The sequence below is a fragment of the Ovis aries genome, chromosome 1 (genome assembly GCF_016772045.2).
Source record: "Ovis aries strain OAR_USU_Benz2616 breed Rambouillet chromosome 1, ARS-UI_Ramb_v3.0, whole genome shotgun sequence".
NCBI classification, from domain to species: domain Eukaryota; kingdom Metazoa; phylum Chordata; class Mammalia; order Artiodactyla; family Bovidae; genus Ovis; species Ovis aries.
Genome location: NC_056054.1, coordinates 86,847,029 through 86,867,389, shown reverse-complemented (window position 1 = coordinate 86,867,389; position 20,361 = coordinate 86,847,029). Strand labels below are relative to the sequence as shown.

The following is a 20,361-nucleotide window of genomic DNA, read 5'->3' as shown; positions in this document are numbered from 1 at the left end:
ATATAAATGCATCTCAGAAGTTGACCAAATATCTGTTGAAACTGGTAGATGGTGAGTGGACTTTTTTCTTATTATTTTTCTGTATTTTCCAAATTTCTTTCATGAAAATTATTCTTTTCAGTTAGGAAAAAGTATTAAGGGCTGATTTAAATTATTTGCTCTCAATGAGTGTTTAAAAGAGAAATTTCTGAGAAACAAAAACTCCACAAGTAAGTTGTTTTTTAAAAAAATAGTGGGGGGAGTTGCTAAGAAACTTTTTAAACTGGTAATATGCTTACAGCGACGCCTCAGAACACTGAGAAGAGTCTACAAGAGACGAAAAAACGGAAGGAAGGATTCTATGATAAGACAAGTTCATTTACTCATTTACAATGAGTAAATAAGGAGTCTTTGCTGTCCTAAGGCAGCTCTTGCCTTTAAGGAACCCTTCTAGAAATCCTTTTCTTACCTTACAAATGAAGACACAGCAAGTTTGTTATTAAATACATTCACTTCCTTGAAAAGTAAGGTCCATCAGCCTGTTAAAGATCCTCCCGTGTGAAGATTTAGGCCCAGCGTGGGCCCCGAGCTCCCCTGGCTCCAGCCCAGACTCAGCCACTGGCCCATTCCATCTCCTGAACCCATTCCATTCCCAACAGAAATCAGCCAGACTTGTACAATCTCTTGCTCATCATCCAGCTCTAATGCTCTGCTCTCCACTGTATAAATGGCTAGAACGAATTGGCTAGAGATGCCTTCTGAAGACAGAAGGACGCTGGGTCTTGGCCAGGAGCGAGCCCATAGCTCTCAGGTGGCAGCAGCATCAGGGAGCCTCTGTCCAGAGGTGCAGATGCAGGAAGAGATGGGGCTGGAGAGGGGCAGGCTGACGGAGAGTAGGAGAGTAGGGAAAAAGCCAGCCTTCTTCCTGCTCCCTCACCAGGCCCTCAGTCACACAGGCTCATGCTGTTCCGGGGCTAATTGAGTCAGAAGAGAATGAACAGCGCGTCTTTCTCCCCACTCAGCAGCAGCAGCAGGAAACAGCTTCTCTATCATCAGCCCAAGACCCTGCACAGCACAGGGCACATTCCACTCTCCTCCTTACATGAGCAAGACTCCAGCAACCTCTGTGCCCAAGGAGGTGCTCCCCAAAACCATGCATTAACCATGGGACTGAAGCCAAGTTGCTTAAGTCTGCATTCAGAAGACACAGGCTCGCTCCAACCCTTTGCAAGAGAATCTGCTGGGAACATGCAGATTTCTGCACTACGCCTCCCACCTACTGACTCAGAGTCTCTGAGGGCAGGACCTGGAAATGGCATTTTAAACAAGCACCCCAGAAGAGCCTGATGCTCCTGGAGTTGCAGAACCACTGGCCTCAGGGTTGCATGTAAGCGCATATTCCCACATCTCCTGGAGGCTGGGAGGGAGGAGGATGGAGAAAGTGGAAAGGGGATGCTACTCCACAAAATGACGTGATATGGATGTGCCCCAGACCTGGATCCAAGAGTCCACTTCAGAGGGGGTGGGCCGGGCTGGATGAGGGCCTAGGGACAGCGGTCGGGTCCCTGGTGGGCCTCTCCTCCCACCTCGCTTCCTCTGTCAGTTTCCACATGCATAAACATTCGTTCCCCTCAGAACTTGCTGTCCCTCCATTCATAATGCTCCTGGATCCAACCTCAGCCACCGTTCACCACAGGTCTTCCTCTCCCAACAGAGACTCCACCTGCCTCATTACTTAAATAATCTTTATTTCTCATGCACTAGGAAAGATGGGATTGTATGAAACACTGCATTTCACAGCAAAGGCCTCAGTCCATATCACAACACAAGGGACCAGGGGGGATCCAGGTGTGGTCAAAACTCTGGGGACCGCAGTGGGGTTACTATCCTCAGGGAAGATCCAGAACCCTCCTGCTACACGGGCCCCGGACATGGCACAGGGCGGCTATCCCCTCCCACAGAGGCACAGGAAGCTGACACCAGAGGAGCACACAGACCAGAAAAAGGACAGAGAAAGCTGCTGGGCAGTGACTTGGCAGGGGCGGTGGTCCAGCACCTCCAGGGCCTGAGTCCAGGAAGCCAAGGCTGGGACTCAGCCAACCCTACATGCCGAGGAGCTGCTGGAGCTCACAGATCCCAGGCAGCCCATGCCCACAACATATGTGTACAGGCCACACCTGACTGCCTCCCCGGCCACATAAACAAGACGGGGGTCTGAATTCAAGCTCCAGTCAAAGGCTGAATTTGCCCAAGCAGGACCCCAAGGGTTAGAGGGGCCAGCCCCCCACAACCATCCCAAGCTCTCAGATGCTCGAAGGACTAGTCAGGCTACAGAGGATCCTGGGACAGAGCTTCCAGTGGGGCAGACCTCAAACCTGGACCCTCAGGTGCCACATGAGCCAAGACGAGGGCAAAGCAGCTCCACTCGCCCCGGGACAGCACAGGGACAGACACAGGTAGAAACATGCAGGACAGAACAAGGAAGAACAACACATGCAGAGACCAGACCAGGCTGGGAGGGGTCTGCAGACAGAATGTGGGCAAGGTGCCGAGATGAAGGGCACTGCAGGGGCTGGGCTCACTGAGGCCCGGGGCTCATGGTGATGCCTGCCTCCTCCGGGATGGTCTCCAGCATCTCGCTCTGCACGGCCTGCGTGATGAGCGCCAGCTCCTGGCACAGGGTCTCGTGGCGGTAGCCCACGCGGATGTCCGGCACGTTGGTGCGGCGGATGTCGTTGCCCTCGGGGCCCTCCTTGGTATAGTTGGGTCCCAGCCAGTGGCTCTTCACCTGGAGGGGCAGGGTAAGGTGCAGGGCTGCAGCCCGCTCTGAGAGGCCAGCAGCCCTATGTGTCTGTGTGTGTTAGTGACTTGGTCATGTCTGACTGTGTGACCCCATGGACTACAGCCCACCAGGCTCCTCTGTCCATGGGATTTCCCAGGCAAGAATACTGGAGTGGGTTGCCATTTGTTCCTCCAGGTAATCTTCCCAACCCAGGGACTGAAGCCGAGTCTCCTACACTGCACGCAGATTCTTCACCTCCGAGCTCAGCACCCCCGGGACCTTCCCAAATGCAGAGCAGGGGAGGAGAGGGATGGCGAGGGGGTGTGTTACCTTGTGGGAGAAGCCACTCATGAGCACGCTGTTGCGTGCCAGCTCACACATGTCACAGGAGCTGAGCTTCCACACCTGGGTGGCGATGCTATACTCCTCCATCAGCGGCTCCTGCAGGGGCCAGGTTCCCTCAGGCAGGTGCACCCGGGCCTGCTGCCCACCCCCTCCCAGGGGCTGACCAGTAGGCACGCTGCGCTCCAGCAGCAGAGGGCAGCACCAGCCCCGAGGCCCCTCAGTCCAGGTGGCCTTTGTGCCCCAGGACACCTGTCTGGCTGCCTGCCAGGCGCTGACCTTGGTGAAATGGAACTGCAGGGGATCGTCCGTGGACAGCGAGACCATGAGGCCGCGGGACAGGTACTCGGGTAGCGGGTTCCGGTGGTAGCTGAGGAAGAGGCTGTTGTTGCTGAGTGGGGACATGGCGATGCCGACCTGGGCCAGGTAATACAGGTACTGCAGGACCGGGGCCTGGGTGGGCGACAGGTAGGGTGGGCCTATCAGGTTGGGGAGGACACCTGGTTCTGAGGGGTACAGGCCACAGTGCAGGTTTGGGGGCAGTCCAGGCTGGGCAGGAGTTGCAGAGGGTCGGTTACAGCCAGGTTCCGAACTGGGGCCTTGGCGTGGAGGCTGGGGTCCCAGCTGGGGGTGGGTGAGGAGGACCAGCTGCTGAAGAGGCCTGATGGGCAGGGAGGAGGGGAGCCTCTGGGATGGGGCAGGCAGGGGTGCAGAGCCTGACCTTGCGCAGAAGCAGCCCATGCGAGATGTTCTCAGCCAGCATGAAGGCCGACACCAGGTGGTGGATGGGCCCCGCCTCCCCGCAGTGTGGCCTCAGCACGAACGTATGGAAGCCCCTCTGTCTGGGGGGCCAGAAGACAGAGTTGGGTCCCAAGCCTGGTGCGCCCAGGCTCCTGAACCCCAACCCAGTGACTCTGTGGGCTGAGGACCAAGGGTCAGGGGTAGGTTCTTGGCTGCAAGGGTTGAACTACAGAGCCCCAGGGGCAGAGAAACAACCCGTCAGATCCAAGAATGAGGGTAAGAGGTGGGTCAGGTGGCCCCAGCAGGCCCCGGGGCAGGCCCGGAGCAAGGCCTACAGACTGAGAGCTAGCCAGGCGGGTAGAGACGTGGAGCCCAGGGCAGGCACCTGCGAAGGTGGTTCAGCATGGCCATGTTGGCAAAGGTGTAGTACAGGTAGTAGGCGTAGGGCGGGTTGTCCTCCTCCACCCAAGCCTCAGGGAGTGGGCTCTCCAGGTTGAAGACGTGGTTCTCGGGCTTCGACTCATCATCCACACTGTCAAAGCCATCCACCTGGCCCAGGACGCTGGGTCAGGCCCAGAGCTACAGCCGGGCCTGAGGCAGTGTCCTCCCCACACCCAGACCCGGGCCACCCCCTCACATGCTCCAGGAAGAGATGCAGCTCCGGGTGGCTGGCAGGGTGGATGGTGGCCTCGAACAATGGCAGGAAGATGTTCTCCAGCATCTCCTGGAAGTTGGCCAGCTGGCCCTTGGTCCGGTACACATCGCTGCGGGTGAGATGTAGGTACACAGGCGCACGCAGGTCAGGGCAGAACCACAGAAGCACTTCTGAGCCATACTGAGTGAGAGGGGCTGGAGAGACCGTGAGTGGAGCCAGGGCTCCCTCCTGTTCCGAGGGCTCGGCTGGGATGGGGGAGGGTCAGCCATCCCAGAGGGCAGGAGGCCAGCCCTGGCCCCATGACCTCTGCCCGCCACGTTCCCTCCCACGCCCAGGGACACTCACAAGAGGCGGGGCACCTGCACGAGCCAGCGCACGTTGGGGGAGTGTACACGGTGCATGACGGCCCAGCGTGCTAGCTTGTCCCACTCGTCCCTTGAGCGGCCGTAGATGGAGAGCCTCAGCTCTGCGTTCTGGTATTTGCTCTCCTCCAGGTCAGACATCACCTCCTGAGCAGCGTGCGTGGGCAACTGTCACCCTCAGGCTTCTCCCCCATCCCTGTCCCCGTGCCTACGAGGCACGCTCCATCCGACCTCTTCACGCCTCTCACCCACCCTGCAAACCCCCAGTCACCCAGGCTCTCACTCAGTCAGGGGGGGCTGCCCTCCTCCTCACCTTGATGATGTGAGCAAAGTACTTCCCAGAAACCCTGTTGTCCGTCTTGATGAAGATCTCTCGGAGGACAGACTCCCCAATGGGGTTGTATTTGGCATTGAACTTGTCAAAGCGATGGAAGGTGTTTCTGTCCTGGGGGAGAAAGGCCAGCCCAGGTCACCCCTGAACCCCAGCCTGCGCACCAGCCCAGCCTCTCAGCCCCCGTGCCATGGACTGACGGCGTGCACGTCAAGCGTGTCCACACTCAGGTCGTAGGCTGTGAGGTTCATGCTCTCGAAGACCTCCCGTAGCGTCTGCTCACGACCCTGCTCCACGTGCACGATCTCCTCCAGGTGCCGCTTCATTGCCCGTTTGATGAAGCGCAGCAGATGCTTCTGGTTCATGCAGGATGAGGCATGGATGTGCGTGTCCACCTGCGATGGAACAGGGACTGCTGGGGCCTGGACAGTGGGATGGGAGAAGACTCTCCAAACTGGATGTTGGGGAGGTGGGCAGGCCGTGGAGGGGGAGGCTGGGCACGGGTGCTGGGTCAGTCAGGTGGGGAGGGCTCACCTTGCGGATGTTGTAGAAATCTCGGTGTGGCACCTTCTTCTGCGCGGCCAGCTCCTTCATTTCGTTGAGCAGCACGTGCATCTGGAACTTGGAGCTCAGGTACTGGAGCCGGCGGTAACAGAATGACTTTCTGGGCAGGAGAAGAACCAGGCAGGGACTCAGGCATGCAGGGAGGCACCCGGGAGGGCCTAGGCGGCAGAGTCGAGGGCGGGAGCCAGAGGGTCAGGAATGGGGCTGCCAAGGGGACAGCAGCCGAAGACGGGGGATGTCTAAGACTTAGGGACTATGAGAGGGTGAGACTGGGTGACAGGTGTCTGGGGCCAGACTGGAAAAATCCAAGCGGGGAGAGGAGCTGAGTGTCTGGGACAGGCGCGGACTCACATGGGGCCATTGATGATCAGAGCCATCAGCACATTGACATCTGCCACAAATTCCTGCAGGTCGGGATATGGTAGCTCCACCTCTGAGCAGCTGGTGTGTAAGGGGAGCTTGGGTGAGGAGAGCAAGCCAGGAGGCCCTGCGGGCCCTCCTGAGCCAATGCCATCCCTCTTAGTTGCCGCCCCTCCACGGCCCCCAGCACACCCTACAGCCCTCTTACTGCTCATCAGGTTCCCTGCGGGTGTACACATGAACCACGCCCCGCACCATGCGTAGACCCAAGCCCAGGTCCCCTGGCATGGTGCTCGGCTCACAGTGCTCATAGGGGTGCTGCTCCAGCACTGGTGGGTGCACCGGGGCATCTGCAAGGGTGAGGAGGGTGAAGTCAGGGCCAGAGCTCTTCCAGGCCACCTGCTTTCCGGCCCAGAGGCCCCAGCAGGACAGCTCCTGTCCCTGCCTCCCCACCCTGCATGCCAAGAGGCTGGGAAGGAGGAGGCAGGCTGAGGTTCCTGGGCACCCAGCTCAGGGCGGCTGGGATGCCAGGGCACACGGAGTAGGACAGGGATGGGGGGTCCCACCAGCGGACACGGGGGTGTCGGGGCCCTGCTCGTAGGTGCGTGTCTCCAGGGGCTTCTCGGCCAGCTGCTGCAGGTACCGGCGGGTGGTGGGGCAGAAGCTCTGCAGCGACAGGGCCATGTACTTCTCCCGGATGAACAGCGCCCGCACCACGCTCTTGGCCGCATCCAGCAGGTCTGTGAAGGGCACCTGGAGACAGAGATGTGGATACGCTCTCCTCGGTCCCAGACCCAGCCCGCTCTCACCTCCTTCCTGAGGCCCATACCCTAGAAACACTCAGACCATTCTATGCTCAACAGGGTGACTAGCTCCCAACCAGAGCCTCTGCCTCTCCAACTTTTAGAAAGAGAAACAGCCCCTCTAGCCTCTATCCCCATAGCCCCAGACTTGGGGAGCCCAGCAGGATGCAAGGACGGGGACACTCACCCCACACTTCTCCTCTCCGGAGATGGTCACCCGCTGAAATTCCCGCTCCAGCACCGCGTCGCGCTCCCACAGGCCCCGGTCACCCTGCCCCTCACCTTTCTCCCTGTAGAGCCTATAAGTGGGGAGGACAAGGGAGGGGCTGGAAGCAGCAGAGGGACAGGCCCCAGCCCCACAGCCCCCGTGCCCCTCTGCCCTCCTCACTGGAAGTCTGAGTCACTGTCAGTCTTCAGGAAATCTTGCTTGGCCCGAAGCAGGATATCCGGCTCCAGCCTGGAGGTGAGAGGAGAGGGCAGGCACATGAAGAGGCCCGTGCTCCCAGCCAGGGCCCTGCACTGTCCGAGGTGCCATGTGTGTGGTCACGTGTGGCCCTCACAGGGCTGAAGAACCCTGGGCCACGCAGGCTGCTCTCACCCCACGTCAGAGATGAGAAAACACACCCAGAAGTTAAGCAACATGTTCCAGGACACACTGGTGGGCAGAAGGCTGAACTGGGCAGAGCCCAGCAGCCTGACCCCAAAGCCTATGTCTGAATACCACTACTCTGGGCCACCTCCCGGGGGCGGCCCAGGGGGAGGACTGGTTGGACGAGAACAACGGCAGGGCTCCACAAGAGCCCAGGTGGAAAGAGAGGGATGCTGGGCGGACTGCCCTGTCCCCTCCCCACAACCCCGCAGCCGCCGCCTGGCTGCGCCCCTGCACCCGGCAGCGGCCTGGCCGAGCCCCTGCCCCGCGGCCGCCTGGCTCTGCAGCTGGGGGCTCACTTGACATCCTGGCTGATCTGCCGCTCCAGGCGCTGCCTCCGCTCCTCCAGCTGTTCGATGGGGCTCTCCTCCGGGAACTCGTAAGGGGCGCTGCGGAGCTCACTTTCAGCCAGGGAGCGGCTGAACAGCTCCTGGTGGGAGGGAAGGAAGGGTCAGTGTGGCCGAGCCGTCAGGGTCCAGGGATGTGGGGAGGGCACAGGGGGCTGGGGGTACCTGGGACAACCTAGGGATCAGGGCAGAGCCAAATATAAAGTAAGGGGACAGCTTGAGGTGGAGGGGTGCAGAGAGCAGGGACCAGGCATGGAGGCAGCGACGGGGTGAGTGGGGGAAACGCAGGGGGTGGTGCCAAGCGATACCTCGGCGATCTCCTTGCATTTGCCATCCATGGACGTGCGCAGGTCGAGCGGGAAGTGCTTGAGGCAGGGGGCAGGGCCTGGCAGGGATCGGGCAGACTGTAGCGGAGGGGCCCCCAGCCCACCCCGAGCCTCTGTGGAGACAGTGATGCAGGGTCAAAGGGTGCGGGGAAGGGCCTGGGTGCACTGGAAGCCCTGGGCCCCGGCATTACCCCAGGCCAGCCCCAGAGAGAGGCCAGTAGCGCTCAGAGGCTGAGGCATGAGCCCACCTGTGGACCTCACCTGCAGTCTGGCCCCGGGACCCCTCAACTCATTCCAGGTTCGGGGGTGGGGCTAAGAGTCTGCCCCTACAACAAACGGACTCATTCACCCCAGGAATAAAAATCTGAATCCTGCACTAGGGGCCACTCCATCGGGCTGTGAGAGAACCTCCAGGTGAGTACCTGCTACAGGCAGCACCCACGTGTCCATGCACACATAAGCACACGCTCACTCTCTCTCTCTCCAGGCGCTCATCTACACCAGCGAAGCCCAGCGCACAGCTTCCACGGCAGACAGTCCAGGGTCAGACCTGCCACTGGATCAGCAGACAGCTTCTCGAGGGCAGGCTGACCTAGACCTACAGAGCCTAGGGGAGCCACAGCTGCCACTCGGCTCTGGCCTGGGGACCAGCCCCCGAGGGAAGAGGAGGAGAGGAAGTGGAGGACTTGGTTGGGAGCAGGACCCTGACCTCCTCCTGGGAGGCCTGCCCTCTCCCCCAGGACCCCAGAGCTGCCAAGATGTGGCCTGGCCTCAGCCTGCCCCTCCCACTGCTGGCTGCCCCTCCAAAGGGAGCTGCCACAAACAGTCTGCGCCACTCAGAGGCCCCAGGATCTGGGCCGGAGGCCCTGGGGAGGGCCAGGGGAAGGGAGGATCGGCAGCCGGAGTCTCTCCACAGAGGGAAGGATTCCTCAGCTTTCAGAGGAGGCTGGCACTAAAGACCTTGACGCTGAAGAGTCTAGAGAGGCTGCCTGAGCTCCCAGCCCACCCCCAAGAACCCTCCCTGGGCTCCCCAAGCCACCCTCCCTGACGGGAAGCTCTCAAGCCAGCTCTGGGGTGCTCCCCTTCAGCACCCTCCTCTCCCCTCCCCACTGTGGCTCAGGGATGGACTGGAAGCTCTACCCAGGTGGCGCGCTTTGAAGTCTCCAGGCTGCTTCCCAAAAACCTGAGTCCTGTCCCACAGCTGGAAAAAAAGAAGAGGGGATATCTGTCCCAGATCTAGGATCTAGCCCCCCACACACACACCCTGCTGCCTGCCTGGGTCCTACCTGCCAAGTCAGGCAGCGCCGGCCAGCAGCCCTGTGCCCCTCGCCCGCCTGTTTGCTGAGTGGAGCTGCAGCCAGTCCCCCAGGACAGCTCAGGGGCCGGCACGGGCTGTACCAAGTGCAGCTGCGTGCAGGGGAGACCCTGGGATGCTGGCAAGCAGGGGGCTGGGGAAGCTCAGGGGAGCTCAGAAATCAAGGGAAGGAGTGGCACAGCTGAGAAATAAGAGAAACCCTCAAACTGAACAGGGCCTTAACTTCCACAGTGCCAGGGCCCAGCCCAAAGTGGGGGCCCCAAGGGGGAGGAGCAGAGCAGGCTGATATGGGCAGGGCGGGCTGGCAGGGAAAGGACAAGCCCCCTTAAAATGCAGTGCCCTAGGGGATAGCATCCAGGGCCTGGCTGACCAAAGGGCAGGAGAGGGCAGCAGCCCTTCTAGGCTCCACACCCCAATACCCCTGTCAGCTCCCTCTGCCCAGTGGCCTTGTTTTGCTCGCCACTGTCCTCTGGGCCCCTGACTATGGGGTCCCTTGGGAGAGACAGGGCCTCTGCAGGGGGGACGTGCTGGCTGGCAGCTGGGGTAGACACTCAGTCCAGGGAGCAACCAGTTTATGGAGCTTCCCTGCTGCCCCAGAGACCAGTTCTCAGCCCCCTAGACCTCCAACTCTTCTCTAAGCCTATTGTCAGGGACAAAATGCCTGGGAAGAGAGGTTCAGACATAGGGCTAGAATTTGGAGGACTTAAGTGTGACTCTGTTCCCAATTACTGGTGAGTCTCTACCATCCGGGGGCTTCAAGTCTGCCTACAACGGGGTGATAAGGGGTCCTGCCCTGCCTAGCCACAGCTACCATAAGGCACACAGAGATACGGCTCTGCAAGCATTCTGGAAAGCCCCATCATCTGTGATTAGGAACTCCTGGGACCCTCCAAACACTTCCCACACCCAGTCCCGCCCACTGGGGGTGGGTGGAGCTTCGGGTCCCAGCGCAGAGAGGCACACAGGACTGAGGGCGTGAAGGGAACAGGATGGGTGGGGTGGGGACACTATCTCTAACTTGGAAGAGAGCTGAGCAGGAAAAGGAAGGAAAGATGGACACTAGCTCGGCCCTCAGAGTTTAAGGCACAGCCTAAGGTTTTTGTATTCCCCCCAAGAACCCTGATCCTACCCAATCCTCCCCTTTTCTAACCCCTCCAGACAGGCCGGCCACAGACCCCCAGGACTGGTCTGTATCAAGTCAGCAGAACTGACACAGAGGCCCTGATCTCAACCACCTCTCCTAGCAGGGTGACCCATGGCCTCCTCAGAAATGCTGGGGTGGCCCGGACAGGTCCTAGCAAGCAGCACCATCCCCTCAGGCTGTTAGGCCACCATAAAGGTCTGCCAGGACTCACTAAGGGTGACAGACAGGCAGTAACCACCACGCTCCCTGAGGACCAGTCGCCTACTGGTCACTTTCTCCCAGGGTCTGTGACACACACACACACACACACACACACACACACACACACGGCATGGGAGAGGTGGCCAAAAGTCACAGGGGCTACGCCCTAGCCATTCCCATTAACTCCAAGATTCTTGCCAACCCATCTACCCGCTTGACCAGAGCCCCTCACTCACTGCCAAGGCTGCCCCAGTAGGCAGAGACTACTCAAGGCTTTGACCTACAAGCATCAGTTGCTCCCACCATGCGACCACCCAAATGTGGACAAATCTAGCCTCAGGGGACACACCCTGTGGGGGCACAGACCTGGGCACAGAGAACAGAGCCCCTCGGGCCAATACAGAACTCAGGCCACCATCTTCAGGAGCATAAGAAAAACAGAAGGTAGGCAAAAGAAAAATCAGGCTACGAGTACAGACAGCTGCTGGGGGGATGCGGAATACTGGCTTGACCTGGTCATCAAAGTAGGGGTGGGCTTCCCTTAGCCACAGGCCTGAGACCAGCAGACAGCAGGTAGATTTCCTCAGCAAACACAGATCTGGGCAGGGGAGCCCTCAGGAAGATGGGCACAGCTGCACCATGCTGCCAGCTCCAAATGGTGCAGAGATGTCTACTGGAGTGGGAGCCGAACCCGAGGGTGCAGGAGCACACACAGGCGAGCAGCAGCCCCAGCCTGAGCCCAGCACTGGCCCGGCCCAAGGGCACCCCACACTTCGGAGGAAGCTCACCAGACAGACCAGAAATGAACAAACTGCAAACAATAGATACAGCTGAGCCTTCAGCCCCTGGATGCCCACAGCAGGAAGTGTGCCCTAATGTCAGGGTTTGAGATCTGGGATCCTGGAAAGAGAAACTAACCTCAGGAGGACAGCCCGAGTCTGCCTGGTAACCACACAGCAGCCAGCAGTGTGGCCAGTCCGCAAACCAGTCAGTCCCACACATCCCCCACTCCACACACACTCCACATGCAAACAATCTTAGCACAGCCACACACGGACACGTGTGAAAATACACTTGCTGCACCCACACCCACGCCCACTCCTCATTACAGAGGACCGCATCCCTGACACGGAAACCAGTCACCATGCACCCCACCTCCGTTCCCAAACCACCTCCCAAGCCAGCTGTCCCTGGGAAGAGGACAAGGGGCATCACTGCCGAGAAGGTGTGAGAGAAGTCCCCCTCGTTAGGGGACCAGTGGCCTGGGTGAGAGGTGAGGGTGGGGAGCAGGGCCAGACTGAGGACAGAAGGCATACACTCACCTGGTACTGCAAAGGAAACCTGGAGGCTGGCCCGCTTCTTAAAGGGATATTTGGCCTTGGGATTGCCGGGGCCAGATGAATAAGATGCCATGGCTCAGGCTGCCGCGGAGCCCGCGGGGGTAGTCTGAGCTGCACCAGCTGGGCTTGGCTCTGCCACATCCAACCCCTTCCTCCGCCCCGCCCCCAGCGGGAGTGACTGATGCAGGAAGCAGAGGCCCCGCAGGCGGAAGAGGCCCTGGCCACGATTTCTGATGTTGTCTAGGCAACCTCAGGAAGGGGCGGCCTCCATCCCTGCCCCTTATCCCTCCCTTTCTCAATCCCTGGAGTGACTCGACTGATGGTAGCTGGGCCTGAGGGGGGTGGAGGTGAGGGGGATGGGCCAGCCCCTAGCACCCTACTAACCCCGCTATGAGCCAGGGCTCTGGAGCAAGAGAGTCAAAGTTCAGGCTAACTGGTCCAGCCAGCCTGGGAGGAAAAAGATAATAGAGAGAGGGATCCAGCGCAGGTACCCCAGGCTCAGAACACATTTCTCTCAGGGTCAGCGGACTCCGTGAAAACACAGCCCCTCTGGGGCAGAATCCCCTTTTTTCCTTATCTGAACCTCCGGCCCCAGGTGGCTCAGTTCTGGGAGGATGGGGTAAACTGAGAATCCCAGTCCAGTAGGGAGGAGCCTGTCTTGGGAAAATTCCACTGTCCACAGAAGCTGCCCTCTTAGAAGACAGGGAGGCCAGGAGGCAGGGGCTTTCTCTGGGGTCTGGGAAAAGCGACCCCAATGGCTTCTGATGTTTCCTTCTGTCTTTCCACTCAGGCTCTGCTCTCCTGGCCGCTCCCCAGGAGCCGACGGCCTTCCCTGGGTCTGAAGGCAGTGCCTACCCTATTGTCACTGGCCACTGCACTTCTCTGTCCCAGAGACCCTGCCCCCCTTCACATGCACACACTCACCTGAGGCCATGCTGCTCGAGCCCTGGGGGGAACCAGGGAGTCTGTTCGCCAGGGTCTGCACCGCCTGGAAACCCGGTCACGAGGGAGGGGAGGAGGGCTAGGGTCCAGACCCTGCCAAGTGGCTCCAAGGGCCCCTGCCCTGGCACTGAGATGGGAGAAGTAAGACAGTCTTTCAAAATTGCTGGCTGGTTGGAGGCAGGCCCCCTGCCGACCTGGGCCGCTGCACTGGCCTTGTAGACCCCGGAGCCCCGACCCCCCAGCCCGGCACTCGGGAGGCGGGCAGACCACGTGCTCCCCAGAAAGCGGGACCCGGAACTCGTCTGGACTTCTCTCCACACTTTCAGGGTATTCGGGGTCGGATTCCGGTAGCTGGACCGTGAGGGAGTCACGCAACAGGTGCGACCCCACCAAAACCGCCCTAGCGACGGCGCTCTCCTCCGCAGCCCCAGGCCCAGCCAGGTCCGTGGCCCCGCCCCTGCCCGGGCCCGCCCCCGCTACTCGGCCCCGCCCCCGCCATTTTCGCTCTCCCAGGCGCCACGTGGGCAGCCGCCACTCAGCATCCGCCCGGCAACGTCTTGGGTAACTTCTGTGCGTCAGCTTCCTCACCGATAAAGTGATGGGGTAATCGCAGTACCTCACTCAAAGGGGTTATTGTGAGAATTAAACGTTAAGCACCTTTGCACGATGCTGGGCAAAAAGCCAGTGCCCAATAAAAGACAGCTATTATTATAGTCCCAGGATTCTCTTTTAGCTGAAGCCCTTCCCCGCATTCTTATTCTAGGTCGTCTTTCTTACTCAGGCAAGCGTACCTGGGTAGGGTGTGCCCTGCAATTCTGGCTCCTATTCCCACATTTATCTGTGTACTTGTTGGTCAAGAGCTCAGGCTCTGTAGCCAGAATGCCTGGGTTCAATTCCAGACTCCACCTACTTCCTGACTGCCCTTGGGAATATTGTTAACTTCTCTGTGCTTCTTCTATTTCTTCTATAAAATGAGTGTGAGACCCTACTTTACAAGCTGTTAGGATAAATGAAGTAACAGAAGTGCCTGGCTTTAGTTACACTCAATGTTTCCTATTATTGCTGTGTCCTTGGCCTCAGTGCCCTTTATACTTGATCCCCCTTACACTCTCAGTTGGTTCACCTGTCACCTATAAAGAAGGTGTGCTGGGCTATTCTGGGGACTGCAGATACCCCCCCTAACCAGCACCCCTACTCCCAAGTGGCAGAGAATCCTACCACCAGGTTTAAAGGAAACCTGTGGGGGAAAGGACCTAATATTAGCAGCTCAGTCTTTTTCCTATTCTCCACCTTGTGGGAGCCCTTTGTCCCCCAAACCCAGTTGTATTATGCTGTTTGTCTAGCTCCTCCCAGTCCTCACCGTCCCTGCAGCCAAATTCCTTCCCAAACTCTGCCTCCTCCTCCATCCGCCCAGGCTGGATTGTGGACCCTGAACCCTATTCTCTACCTGAATCTAGTATTGCCTCCGTTGATCCCTGCCTAATGCTCTTCACCCTGGACAACTAAAAAAAAAAAAAAAAAGTCTCTGTAAACAAGGGGGAAAGGTTCACCTCACACAGAATCAATAAAACTAAAAAGAGAACAAGGAGAAACCATGCTAACCCATCAAATTAGCAAAGATTAATGAGAAAAGAGTCCTAAAGCAGGCAAGGGTGTGGTTAGTGAAATGGGACACATACATGTCCTACTGGTGGTTGTAAACACTGGTAGAATTTTTCTGAAATCAAGAGTCTTAAAAAGGTTCATATTATTTGACATAGTAATTCCACTTCCAGGAATTTGTTCTTTAAAAAAAAGCTGCAAGAAAAATATGCACAGAATTGTTCATAACTGCAATGTTTATCACATAGAAAGGTTGGAAACTTAAAAGCCCAACAACAGGAAAATGTTTAAATTATGTCATATGCACACAATGAAATACAACCATTAAAAATTGTTCTGAAGAAATTCTTAATAAGGTGAAAATGTTTACAATGTAAAATTAGGGTGGAAAAAATGGGTGCAAAAATCTGTACAATACAGTATGGTCCTAATTGACACAGATGCATAGAAAATAACCACCTCAACAAATTTAACAAATGATTATCTGTGAGTGGTGGAATTATGGGTTATATTTATTTTCTTCTTTATGCTTACTTGCATTTTAAAAACTGTCTACCATACATATCCATTATTTTTATAATCAAGGAAATAGAAAGCAACAGAAGTCTATGAAAATCTGTAATAGCCTCTATACCCTACCCACTTAATACTCTTCTGTGTTTTAACTCCAGACTAAATTGGTTTGGTGGCCTTTAAGAATTTTGAGGCTGCTGTGCTCTCAACAATGAACAAGATAAATCTAAAAAAAAAATTTTAAAATCAAGGACCAGGTAAACCATGCAGAATGTCATCTATATTGTGCTTGCACTAAATCACTTCTGTTGTGTCCGACTCTTTGCGACCCCATGAACTATAGCCCGCCAGGCTCCTCTGTCCATGGAATTCTCCAGGCAAGAATACTGGAGTGGGTTGCCATGCCCCTCCTCAGGGGATCTTCCCAACCCAGGGATCAAACCCATGTCTCATATCTCCTGCATTGGCAGGTGGGTTCTTTACCACTACCGCCACCTGGGAAATCATCTATATTGATACAATGCAAATTTTGACATAGTTTTATGGGGAGGTATCTCGCATTGGACCAGGTCTTTTTAGGACTCCCCCTTAATCCAGATCTATCTACCTAACCAGCCCGTAGGTGGCAAGGCAAACCAGTTCACTAGTCCCTTCCTGTCCCTCCCTAGCCTATCTGCAGCACACCCTTCACCCTGTAATCCTCCCTATTTCTAGGCCTTTTGATATGCTGTCCCTGCTAGGAAGTCTGCACTGATTACAGTTGAGCAGCATTCTCCCCACCTACACATTATCAGCAAGAATCTTGGTGGGATTTCACTGTCTATCTAGAACAGTTTGGGAAATGAAGCAGTGAGTCATTCTCTCCAACCTCTAGCTGTTTTCATGTTGGGGACTGAATGTTGCCTTTGAGCCTCTGAGATCTTCCTTAGCTTGAAACAAGCTTCCTTACCTCCTAGCCTGTAACCAAGATGGTTTCTTGAATGGCTCTCCCTGAGCCCCAGGCCTCACTGACAATGCACTCATCTCTGAAGAACTGCTTCTCTTATCTTCTTGCCCGATGCTCACTTGTGATGTCAGCCTCCTACCGAGGCCAGAGCACTCTCAGCAGATGGTAAGCCTGGGAGAGAACACCGGCAGCCTCAAAGAGATCACTGGACCTGACGCTTTCCCAAGCCATACCTTATGCCTAGACCCTTTCAGAATCAAGCTGTTCAGCTTTTTCTCAGCTTCTATTAGAAGCCAGCCCCCTACCCAGCCACCCAGCATTGTTTATGGCAACATGCAGCAGTATCCAACCATATTTGTTTGTAAGTCTTCAATGAGCTTTAGCCAAACCTTTGTCATTCAAGGCCCTTCACTTTTCCTTGATTTCATCTCCCAGCCCTTCCCTCCATGTACTTTTCACTTTTACTCCCGTCCCATCACACCAAACTTGCCAGTCTTCTCCAAGCACACTTTGTACCTCCTGCCTCCGTGCTTTTTCTCATGCTCTTTCTCTCCTCCAAGTGCCTATCCTCCTTTTCTGTTGTTCTGCTTTTCTGTTGAAAGTCTGTTTGTTTTATAATTTTCCTCCCTTCTTCTACTATAGAATTGATCCATCTGCCAGTGAGATGTGTGTATAATTGTCTTTCCTACCAGGAGTCGAGGCTAGGTTTTAAACAGCTCTGAATTCTCCAGCACTAGCTGGAGTGTTCCTTTGACTATGTTGTTTCTCTGTGAATTTACACCATCTCTTCCTTTGGACTGTAAGGTCCTGAAGGAAGTTCCTCCTTCTTCATGGCCCCACCCCCAAACTCCAGCTGGGTGATAAGGCTTTACCCACAATCCCTACCACTGGGTATAAGACAGATATTAAGATTTCCTCTTAACTCAGAAAGCAGGACTTAAGTGGAAATTGTGATTTTTTTTTTCTTTCATTTAGAATAATTTGGTTATGCGAATATTCAAACAGTAAAGTCTGTTGCTAAAGAAGATAAAAATTTTGTTTCGGTTATAAGGGCTATGAACTAGGACACCTGAGCTCTGGCTGACTCTAACTTGTTTATTAACATGAGGATCACCTTTCCAAGCTTCAATTCACTACCTCTAAAATGGGAATAGCACCTACATGCTTTACTGACTCCATCAGGACATTAAACCTAAATAAAGGAGAACAGCCACAGGAAAGGCACAGGAGCTGAAGACAGGAGACAGGAGGCATCATGGTGGTCCATGCACAGCAGCAGGTCTACACAATTAAGAGGTCAGGCGAGGGCCAGGAGTGCCCGTCCTCAGGTTAGTAGTGGAAATTGAGAGCCCAGCAAGCTAGGAAACAAGCAGGAGCAGTTTGCAGAGGTGGTAGATGAGAAAGAAAGCGAAAGTGTTAAGTCACTCAGTCATGTCTGACCCTTTGCAACCCCACAGACTGTAGCCCCCAGGCTCCTCTGTCCATGGGATTTTTCAGGCAAGAATCCTGGAGTGGGTAGCATTTCTCGTCTCCAGGGGGTTTTCCCAACCCGAGGATTGAACCCAGGTATCCTGCATTGCAGACAGATTCTTTACCATCTGAGCCACCAGGGAAACCCAGATGAAAAAGGAACAAGTATATTTTCCCCACTTGTGAAACAAATCAGAGGTCCCTTTAACAACACAAGTGCAGCTGTTATTGAGCTCATGCATTTGCCTGTCTTTTTTGCCCAACATTCTTTCAGTGGCTGCTTTTATGGGGCAGTGGAAAGAAAGATCGCCTGGTCTGTTTACTAAGCTATCTGACCTTGAACAAGTTATTGATACTTAACCCTCACGTCGCAGTTATCTGTTCTGTAATTTGGGGACAAGAGCACTTACCTCCAAGTTAGCATGGGTTAACTGAGATGAACCATGTAAACTGTCTAGCCCAGTTCCCAGCAGTCCCTTGCTCTGAACAGTGCAGGCTGCAGCACAGCTCCGCCCGGGGTATACGTTGCCGATATTGTGGGTAGGTTAGGCAGGGCTGGTGAGATAAAATTACTGAAACTTTATAGCCAAGATTCCAAGCTGGTAACAATTTCAAAGACTCTCCTGTTTTCCCTCAGTAAGCACTTGCCAATATCTGATTGGGAAAAGATGATCACTGTGGAAGGCACCTTGGCGGCTGCCTTCTTCATCAGCCCTGAGTCTGGGCCCAAGGCCCAGGGCTTCTTAGCCAGATACCCAGATATGCAGGCCAGCAGCAGTAGAAAGGAAGATGATGATTAAGGATGGCTTAGAGTTCCTGGCAGGCAAGGAGACCTAGATCCTACCCCCCACTTTCTCAGTCTACCTGGCCACACTGCTTCACAATTCCACTCTAAGAGGAATAAGCAAGTTAAATCCTTCAAGGTCAGTGGCTCTCCACATTGGCCGTACGTTAGGATCACCTGGGAAATTTTTAAACTCTTCATGCCTGGACTGCACTCTAGACTCATTAAATCAGTATTTTTTAAAAGGCTTTCTGGGTAAATTCCAATCTACACCAAAAGCTGAGACCACTGTTCTAGATCAGGATTTTTCAAACTCTGTTAACTTAGAATATGGTTTCTCAGGCTCTGGGATTGGTATTACTACCGGAACACAGGGCTTCCCTGGTGGCTCAGTGGCAAAGAACCCTCTCCGCCAACGCAGGAGACGCGAGTTCAATCCCGGAATCAGGAAGATCTGCTGGAAAAGGAAATGGCAACCCACTCCAGTATTCTTGCCTGGAAAATTCCAAGGAGAGAAGAGCTGGCGGGCTACAGTCCATGGGGACGCAAGAGAGTCAGACACAACTTAGCAACTAAACAACAACAACAACTGGAACTTATTGATTCAAAAACACACTCTTTTCAAAACATGTATTAACATCTCTGAAATCAGAATGATCTTCCAATCAGTGCCATCTAAGATTTGATGAAATACAGAAACAAACATCTCAGGTAATTCTTATGATTTAGCCAGTCTGAGGGGGAAAAAACAGTTCTCTAGTACTCCTGAGGACAGAGCTTTCCAATCTTTAGTATCCTTAGTCACCTGTGATCCTGTTAAAATTCAAGTTCTGGATTGGAAGGTCTGCGCTAAGCCCTAAGATTCTGCATTTGTAAGAAGCTCCCAGGTGATGTGTGCGGGGCCTTGCACACTTTGGGTAGCGATATTCTACAGTATGTCCCTCTGAGGAGCTTCCACAGCAACTCATTTAAGGAAGCTTGCTTCCCTCATAGCTCAGTTGGTAAAGAATCTGCCTGCAATGCAGGAGACCCTGGTTCAATTCCTGGGTTGGGAAGAGCCCCTGGAGAAGGAAATGGCAACCCACTCCAATATTCTTGCCTAGAGAATCCAGTGGACAGAGGACCCTGTCAGGCTACAGTCCATGAGGTCACAAGTCAGACACAACTTAGCGACTAGACCACCACCATCCCCATTCTCTCTACCATATACTCATTTTCCTTCCTTCTTTCATCCATCAAACCATCACAGAGGATCCACAAATAAACCACAAGATCTCAAGGATTCAAAGATGAATCAGATTTGGTACCTGACCTCCAAGGGGAGGAATTCGGTCTGGGGAAACCCATTTGTAAAACCAATGATAACGAAGTGATTAAGTGGTAATAACAGGAAGATGTAAAAAGAGACAAGCCAACAAAAAGGAACGCTAATAGCTTCCTAGTGCAGCAGCCACTGGAGGAGCTGGAGGGAACATTTCTAATCTTTTCAAAAAAGGGCAAACCCTAAACAAAGATTCCTTGCCAGGAACCGGCCTGCTCTGATGGGAGCAGTGCTTTGATGCCTTGAAACCATGAACTCTGGAGTCACAACATGGGGAGAGCTTCCTCTGCACCTCTAATCTCTAGCTGTATGCAAGTGTATCTGGAAGAGCCTTTTAGGAGATCAGCCCCTCCAAAGTATGAAGCCAACCATTATCTTACTCCAGATTTCCAGTATCTGCATCCTAACCTCCTGTGTCAGAATCCAGCACATAATTTCCCTAGTTACGGAAACACTTGAGTCTTTGCCCTTTGTCACACTGAGCTCTTAATTGGTTTAGCCCATCACACAGCTAGATATAAAGGCTACAATCCTTAGACTTA

General features: G+C 55.0%; 1 protein-coding gene across 7 annotated transcripts; it reads right to left on the bottom strand.

Moving 5' to 3' along the window:
* Window positions 1-1,710: 1,710 nt before the first annotated feature.
* On the bottom strand, window positions 1,711-13,612 carry AMPD2 (adenosine monophosphate deaminase 2). Of its 7 annotated transcripts, XM_042251968.1 has the most exons (19): window positions 9,528-9,588; window positions 9,382-9,442; window positions 8,224-8,354; window positions 7,868-7,998; window positions 7,308-7,376; window positions 7,107-7,218; window positions 6,683-6,869; window positions 6,325-6,466; window positions 6,108-6,197; window positions 5,727-5,856; window positions 5,393-5,587; window positions 5,175-5,306; window positions 4,845-5,008; window positions 4,482-4,608; window positions 4,230-4,393; window positions 3,825-3,945; window positions 3,383-3,556; window positions 3,092-3,202; window positions 1,711-2,767 (listed from the first exon to the last, which is right to left on the bottom strand). In XM_042251968.1, exons 3-19 carry the CDS (start codon window positions 8,251-8,253, stop codon window positions 2,558-2,560), a joined length of 2,289 nt encoding a protein of 762 aa, XP_042107902.1. In that variant the 5' UTR covers window positions 8,254-8,354; window positions 9,382-9,442; window positions 9,528-9,588; the 3' UTR covers window positions 1,711-2,557. The 7 variants fall into 7 exon arrangements, 6 of the variants coding, with proteins under 6 accessions (XP_042107902.1, XP_027828542.1, XP_027828545.1 ...); XM_027972741.3 differs by lacking the exons at window positions 9,382-9,442; window positions 9,528-9,588 and adding an exon at window positions 12,224-13,612; XM_027972744.2 differs by lacking the exons at window positions 9,382-9,442; window positions 9,528-9,588 and adding an exon at window positions 13,166-13,612.
* Between the last annotated feature and the right edge of the window lie 6,749 nt (window positions 13,613-20,361).